At 38.2% G+C, this 8,181-nt stretch overlaps 1 protein-coding gene across 3 annotated transcripts; it reads right to left on the bottom strand.

The window, feature by feature from the left end:
* Positions 1 to 964: 964 nt before the first annotated feature.
* Positions 965 to 7,603, bottom strand: LOC113308874. Of its 3 annotated transcripts, none has more exons than XM_026557322.1 (13): positions 7,476 to 7,603; positions 6,899 to 6,998; positions 6,600 to 6,727; positions 6,352 to 6,502; positions 5,957 to 6,066; positions 5,463 to 5,546; positions 5,331 to 5,379; positions 5,131 to 5,222; positions 4,297 to 4,435; positions 4,037 to 4,122; positions 2,408 to 3,948; positions 2,118 to 2,228; positions 965 to 2,041 (listed from the first exon to the last, which is right to left on the bottom strand). In XM_026557322.1, exons 2-13 carry the CDS (start codon positions 6,989 to 6,991, stop codon positions 1,461 to 1,463), a joined length of 3,165 nt encoding a protein of 1,054 aa, XP_026413107.1. In that variant the 5' UTR covers positions 6,992 to 6,998; positions 7,476 to 7,603; the 3' UTR covers positions 965 to 1,460. The 3 variants fall into 3 exon arrangements, with proteins under 3 accessions (XP_026413107.1, XP_026413109.1, XP_026413108.1); XM_026557324.1 differs by having other exon boundaries at positions 4,037 to 4,107; XM_026557323.1 differs by having other exon boundaries at positions 4,297 to 4,429.
* Between the last annotated feature and the right edge of the window lie 578 nt (positions 7,604 to 8,181).

The following is an 8,181-nucleotide window of genomic DNA, read 5'->3' as shown; positions in this document are numbered from 1 at the left end:
GTGTGGGGCGTGGTTTATACCTCCGCCCCACTCTTTAAAACTTTCAAATGCATGGGGCGGGCTTAATACCTCCGCCCCATTTTTTTTTTTTATTTTTATTTTTATTATTTTGTTTTTGAATCTTTCTGCACCGGGCGAACGTATAGTCCCAATCCCACACCAGGCATTGGTATAGTCCACGCCCCACATCAGGCGAATGTATAATGTACGTCTGACCAAATTTAGTTTTTCAACCGTAACGTCACATACCAGACTAAACCCAAAATTTAGTCTTTTTTTACCTCTTTGATCTTTGGTTATACTCGCACCACTGCACTTGCTCTAAGGTTTCATAAAGACTACTGTTCATGCACTCAACATTCCTAAACTTTTTTCCTTTTTCTTTTGCTGTTCCCATGAAAACAACAAGTCTGTTGCCTCACCTTCATGTGGTCCTTTCTTCTTTCACTTTCTTCTATCTCTAAAATCCACTAATCAGATGACATTTAGGTTTAAGGTCTGGATTATGACACACACAGTGGGTCTACTCTTAAAGTTAAGAACCTTAACCCTTCTTTTAACTTGGACCACACTAGTTGTCATGGAACTTATTAGGTTTAGAGGTTTGTCATTTGTGGATATTGGTTTAGTACATTTATTGGTCTTGCCACTAGCAGAGATGGTACTCTGGTTTGGTGCAAACTTATGTGGTAAAGAAGAGGAAGTTTTTTGGTACTACTGTGAATGAATGAGACATTGTTTTGTTTGTAGCTTACAGAATCAGTGTGTCTGTCTTCTTTAGTTTGTAGTTCTGCAGTAGGTCACATTTAACAGATCACAGAAAATCCTTGTGGGTCATTAAGATATGGTTCTTGGGATAGTGGAGAGTGACTTCTCTTGAGAGTCACCACTGAGAATGTAATGACCAAGAGTTCCAGTCTGAATTGAACTGATGGTTGGAATCCAAATCAACAAGCATGCTAAATGTCAGAATCAAGCACAAAATTTCATCAGGCATAAGGAGTTGTCTCAACCATCAGTTCAGTCATTGACATACACTTCATTTCTTGTGTGGAAAATATACATTCGCCGATATTCATACCGAATCTGAATCAGAAGTAAAAGGTGCCTATACATATGAAACATACGATTAGTCCGGTAACTGAACTTCATCTATCCTCACCCAATCTCGAACAATTTTACCATATCTTTTCAAATTTCTCTTCGAAGCCAGAAGGCAGGTAAGGTTTCCTTCAACCACTCAGACATGTTGGTGTCGAACCCACGTTCTAGTCTACAGAACTGAGCTCATAAAGCACTTTGTTCCAGCTTTTTGTTGCGCCACTGGGCCTGTGCCCTGAAGTGGGTTTTTACTGGCTTCCAGGACCGACCCTGCACATTGTGGTGGTTTACACCTACTGCAATCTTTGCCTCATAGCTAGGCAGATGCACAAAAATTAGCTCCACATAAGTTCAATCAATCACATCCCAAAGGCTCTGTTGTTATATATATCACCCGAATTAGGCATACGGTATTTTAGATCTTCATAACTAGGATAATGCTGCTTGTAAAATCCTCCTCCCAGTCTCTCATTTCTAAGAAGCTCAGCCATCGCAAAGTCATTGCTATTTCCATTTTGAACTTCATTCCAACCATCATAATGTCCATTTCTTGATTGATGGAAAGACGACTGGCTAAACAGCAATGGATTAGTGATTTGGGATTGTTCCGGAAACCTCGAAGGGGTCCTGTTGTAAGCATCAGTCACAGGAGAAAACCTATCACCAATATGATCAGGGTATCTCAAGTTTTGATGTGTAGAGATGGACTGTTGCATTAACAGCTGCTGAAGCCGGAAGTCCTCAGGGCTTACACTACGCTGTGAATTGAAAGTTGACCTCATATCTAAACCACGACTCAAACTATTCATCCCATTCGGCCTTCTTCCTTTCCCAACAAATAATATTGCGGGATCAATGAACTCAGGATCGTCAATACTATTAGTTGGCTGTGGAGGATATTGATTCCTCAACATGGAGGAGTTTTCAAACAAATGATGCCCTGAAAAGATACAGAAAGGATGTTACTTGACAAAGGTACACCTACTGATCAAAACTAGGCAAGAGTTCGAACAAACCTGAAAGAGTGTCGAATGTTTGGTCCAATCTCTCATGAGAAGAAAACCCAGGAGGCGCAGGTCTGCTTGGGTGCGAAAATCCAGGAGGAGCAGATATTTGACCTCTTGCAGCTGTTAACATAGAATATGATAATGAAACATCTGCTAAAAATTGATAGGTCACAAATCAAATTGTCAAATAAATGCAATTTGATCATTTGCAGGGGAGTAACTGCAGCATCATTACATTGAGTAGGAAAGATACAGGTGCATTGAAGAAGCCATAAGCACAAGATTTGAGTTTCACTTACCAGAGAGCCTATCAGATGGCAAAGAAAACTGGCTGCTAAGAAAACTTTCCGGTTCCCCTGGAAAATTTGAGGAAAATCCATTACGATGCCTGTCCAAGTATGGATCCCTGTTTTCTGGAAGACCCTGGAAGCTGCTGTGTAAATTTGCCATAGACCCAATGTTGCCAAAAGAAGGCTCAACACTCGACCTTTGGTACCCAACATCCTCCTGCCTTGCAAATGAAAACCTGGATTCATTATTATTTTGTGCCTTTACAGAATCGTTCTGTCTGTCGGTGTCACTAAACAACTGGGCGAGATTACGGGATGAAGTCAATGAGTCAGACCATACATCATCCATAGACAAGATATTCGAGATGATGCTGCTCTCACCCATATCTGCGGCGCCATTTCCACCACCGCCGCCAACAACAGCATTATTTAACCTTCCCCTGTACTTGCGATCATCCATATTTGAAGGGAAATTGGAATAATCAAATGAGTTTGTCAGTTCCGGGGAGTTGACCACTTTGTTCAGATTTAAAACACTGGATCCTAAGAAATTACGATATTCAAATGGAGGCAACATTTCGTCAACTTTCGTCTGTACAGTTCCCGTGACTGTATTGCCTAAATTACTCGTACTGCACATGTCACCAAGTTGAAAAGGATGACCACTATAATGATTTGAAGCTTTGAAACTGTTAGATGAGTTAAAAGAATATAAAGGATGAGTAGGTTCTGGAAACTTCAAACTTTGCTCATCAAAAGCTGACGTTTCCTCTTTTACTTGGTTGCGCACTTCTGGAATCACTTGTGATGAAGATAACTCTGTACTCCAACCGGTTTGTTCTGTTGAAAAAGACACGCCATCTGGAGTAATAAATTTCCTCGAGGGCACCAAGGATGGATGATCACTAATATCTTCCAAATGATACTGCTGCATACCCTGGTCCTTATGCGAACGAAATGACTGTTGAGTGGGAACTTTATCACTAAGTACATGAGCATCACCAGTCTCGGCATCAAGATGATTACCCAAGCCTATTGATGCCAACCCAGAGCATAGATTGTCCACCGTACCATTCACAGCGACATTTTCATCTTCTGCATCAGAAGCTGTTCTACATGGCGATGTACCTTCTGGTGGCATTTTAATTCCCATCTCATTACCACTGAACTCCAGATTCTCCACTGGTGGTGTTGTGACTACCATCTCACTATGCCTAGATGTTGGACGACTAGATATGTGGTTATCCGAACTAGCTGAAGCAGGAGCTGCAATACACATAACCTTTGCATTCCTATCTGGTTCGGTTGCTTTACTATCCCTAAATGTATTTTGTTTGGAAGATTCTAACGGTTTCACTCTATCATTGAGACGCAATGCTTGACTTTCTTCGTTTACTACAGGTCTTTTTCCCGCATCATTGTGCAACGTAGATGTCTGAGTTGAGCTTGCAACTATAGAGGAAAACGAACCATCAGGTTTTTGGTTCACAAGTCCATCCGAACTAGATGAACTTGTAGCCGGATGCCGACTACTAAAAGCGCGTAATCCCCTGAGAAGCAAGATAAACTTTTTCAGCAATAGGAACTCAAAAAATTAAATGGAAGATGCCAAGAAGTAAAAAGGAGCGAACGTCATACCACGAAGCTGCAGCCGGGAGCACAGGAGATCTACCGGAGCTGCTATTAGGAGGAGAAGTTTTAATCTGTGGCTGAGGTGCAGAAATCTGATGGCAGTTAATAAACTAGTTATAACCAAATATGAAGGGCGTGTATCAAAAATAATTTTTAACGTAATACAATAAACAGTATTTCAAGTTGGTATATGTTCAGTTTTTACCAAAAATCCACCCAGAGAAACAACTTAACTCTGAAAAGAAGGTGTGAAGTACATGACTTACATTTGGCACACTTCTGGGAACTGGTTTCTCCGAAGACTCAGTGTCATCAATGCAGATATCATCAAAAGGTGGAGGTAACATACTCCCCGAACGCCGATCCAAATTATTTGAAGTAGCTGTCATTTGTTGTGCTCTACTCCTTTAAAAGCAAGTTGTATCAATAAAAACATGTGCAGCAAATCTAAACAACAAATATATGAATCACAAAAACAACATAGAAAGTAAACCTACAGCGGAACCACAAACAAATGGAGAATATACTATCAATCTACCATTTCTCTGCTTATGTCATGACTAACCAATTCTTATCTTTTAACTGCCAAAAGGAATGAAGTGATTGCGTAACACGGGTTTATCACGCTATAATATATTAAAACATCAAAGTCCAACAAAAGGAAATCTTGCAACTGTGAAATTGAGTGATATTGGTTGGTTCCAAAATTTCTTCTCTAGCTATCATGAGATCTGAGACTTTGTCACTTCAAAGAATAATAGCTTGCCTGTTTTTTAATTGCAGTATGATCCAAAGAAGAGAAATGAGAAGCATTTAGTCATGTTCAAAAGGTCGTGGCTTGATGTCGAGAAGAAAATTATCATCAAAATATAAACCAAGAGGTGCAACACTATGAGTAAAATGAGTGTTCCACGCATTTGTGAGTACGACTCCAAAACATGTAAGGAGATATAGACCAGCAGGCACCATCTCAAAAATTAAAAAAAAAAAACAGATACTAAGTCTGTTCCACAGCCAATAACAATGAAATTTGTTTCAAGACATGAGGAATTTAAAAAGGGAGATACGGAGAATGCGAGTTCATAGATTAGTTGCAGTACCTTGTATAAGCCGATATTATCTTATCTTGACTAAAACTATCTTCTTCTGTGCCAATTTCATGCAAATATAAACAATCTGGATTGCTGCAAGACTGGCAAACAATAAACAATTTTTCAGAAGCTTTAAAGAGATTTCCTACCAAGTTCTGAAAAAAAAGAAAATTCCAAACCATCGAACAGAGATAGTCTATAACTCATACCATATTTCTCAGCCATGCATGACAATACTTCGTGGTTCCAAAGCATGCTCTGCAATATAAAGTCCAATCAGCAGTAATAATAACGACAAAGTGCGGTTACCTTGCTCTGTATTCAAATTAAAAACCACATACCTCAATGGTTTACCGTCTAAAGTATAGCCATGCACTGATTGAATGCACCGCACTGCTTCCTCCTCTTTCGAGTATGTAATATATCTGTACAAAACGTAAGATATACAAGTCAACAGAGTACAGACCACAACCAATTAGCAGAGGAAAATACTAATCTGCAGTAAATAAACCATAACTTTAATTTATATCATTAGCATGGAAGAGGAATTGCATTATTAAAGAATGAACTCATGAAAATATAAAAGATAAAATTGAGAAAGGCTACAACTTCTCACAGTAAGAATGTTTTCTAAGCCATGTGAACTATCCATAGCCAGTGTTAGCTTTTTATAACAGAAAGTTAAGTCATAAACATGAACCATCCATATCCAGAGTTAGCTTTCTATAACAAGAAATTAAATCATAAACACAAGATGGCCAAACTATTGTACTTTATGAGTAATGAAACTAAAGACTGAGCGAACATCATGCATCATTACAACTAATGAACTTACACACTACACGTGTTGTTTGAAGAATGTTGAATAGCCCCTCCAGCAGTACGAGATATGGACACCTTTAAAACTTTCCCGTACTTGCCAAAATATTCCTTGTGTTGAAGAGCCTGCTCCAAACCATATGCCACGATCAGATAAATGTATGAAACTACTTGACGACATTAAAATTTAAGTAGCAATCTGACTATGATGGAAAATAAACTGACTTAAGAAATGTAAAGCGGATATGACATTATGGCACCAAAATCTAAATGCGTGCAGCTGCAACAATGGCCACATTTATAATATACAAGCTTCCAAAGAAATCAATCAGCAAAAGAAATACAGAACTGAAAAGGTAGAAAGAAGCAAAATGCCAAAATAAATGTAGATGGGGTTACTAAGATACGCACATCTTCGTCTGCTAGATTTGAAGGTATCCCTATTATATACACTAGGTTCCGCTGAATCACTCTAACAGTACTGAGACGCATTCTTCCATCAGTTTTCGACTTGGCTTTATTTGATTTGATTTTTCTCTCTGAACTAATTTCAGCAACCAACCTGTAATAAAATTGCATAAATAGCACATAATGAGATCTTTGATTCGCAATAAAAATAATCCTGACAAGTAATGAACCGAACATGAATTTTCAACAACCTTTCACAGTTAGCTGCCGTCCCTACAATTTTCTCCTTGTCATACGGTGTTCGACATGCAGGACAACGTCCCTCTGTATTATCCTTTTCTGCCATCTCCATAATGTGATGCCAACACCAAACACAAACCTACAGATATAGGGAATGAGTAGTTAATTTAAAGCAGCTACATAAGAACATCTCAGGGAATAGGATTTGGCTGGCAATCTATGTTGTCAAAATAGGATACCCGATACAATTAAAAACATGGCACGCCAAAAGAAACTACTAGAAAGAAAGCAAGATTATAATTGTTCATACCTGGTAACCACATCTGCAAGGTCTCAATTGCTGATCAGTCAAATCCATCTCTTCAGTACAGAGAGGACATACCTTTTCACCTTCGTCACTCATGGTTATCCTAATATAAAACAAATAACACAAACAAAACAAATAAACATTTCCATCCATATTACAAAACGCTCTAAAATCACAATTCACCTGGAAACTCATGCTAATAAATCAACAACACATTAAACATACACTACTTAATAATCCTTCCAGAAATTTCATGAGATGACAAAAACATCTAATTTCAGTAAATTTCAATCAATGGCAACAGATGCAAAAACCTAAAATCCCTAAACATTCAGCTAGAGATCGCCAATTACTGTAACCTAAATAAAATTTCCCTAGATTCAAAAAACTATGTTCTCTAGATTCAATAGATCGCCTTCAAAATCTGAAAACTACGAATCAAATTACACAACCTAAATTCCACAATTCCAACATGCAATTTTCTACAAAAAACCAGGTACAGAATCATAGATGTTGTTTTAGGGATCTTAAATATAATCTAGAAAAACGATGATGATGAAATTAGAACTTGAAAACTTACAGAGTTTGGAGATCGAAAACGGAAGAAATGGAAGGAGGGGTTGGTGTAAGCGATGGAAAACCACAAGTCCAAAAAAACGCTCCTCTTCTTCTTTCTCTGTGTGGATTGATGATGATGATGATGATGATGATGATGTTTTCTTTTTCCTTTATTTTTTTGTTTCTCTGTTAATATAAATAAAATTTATTGTTATTTCCGTTAACACCCTTTAAATTGGTTGAGAAATACAAAACTGACCTTCCGTTTTTGTCGAATTTGGTAGTGGGCATGCACATGAGAAATTATTGATATGCCCCTTATTCCACATGTATCAAATTTTCTGTGTTGTTCTAAGTTGTACGTGTGAATATGTAAATTAATCGGTGATGAGCATGTTTGGCATGTGCAATTCCGTTTAGTGGTTGTTCAAGGGAGTCGATATTTGCACCCAAAAAATACGTCATTCCCAGGAGATTTGGTCCCGAACTAATAAGATTTGGTTTCATGGGCTAGATTGAACTGCTATATTAACAGTTAAGTGTTGCGGTTCAAGAAAAAAAAGTGTTGTCTATTCGTTGACACTAATTTTCTCTCATAGTATTTACTCGCAGTTGAATTAGCAGCGAGATTGAAACGCTGAATGGTTCAACGCTGAAAAAAGCACTTTTCGCTGAATGGTTCAGCGTTGGAAGAATATTCCAGGGTATCTGCGTTGAACCATTCAGCG

Source organism: Papaver somniferum, chromosome 9, assembly GCF_003573695.1.
Source record: "Papaver somniferum cultivar HN1 chromosome 9, ASM357369v1, whole genome shotgun sequence".
In the NCBI taxonomy this organism is placed as follows: Eukaryota; Viridiplantae; Streptophyta; class Magnoliopsida; order Ranunculales; family Papaveraceae; genus Papaver; species Papaver somniferum.
Note: the sequence above shows the minus strand (reverse complement) of the source record. Positions and strands in the feature narration are given on the sequence as shown.

Coding starts and splice junctions, on each gene's coding strand:
- LOC113308874 (XM_026557322.1), bottom strand. CDS start 6,991: ATGAGTGACGAAGGTGAAAAGGTATGTCCTCTCTGTACTGAAGAGATG. Junction 6,503..6,599: donor ACGGCAGCTAACTGTGAAAG/GTTGTTGAAAAT, acceptor ATTTTATTACAG/GTTGGTTGCTGAAATTAGTT. Junction 5,380..5,462: donor TTAGACGGTAAACCATTGAG/GTATGTGGTTTT, acceptor TTTATATTGCAG/AGCATGCTTTGGAACCACGA.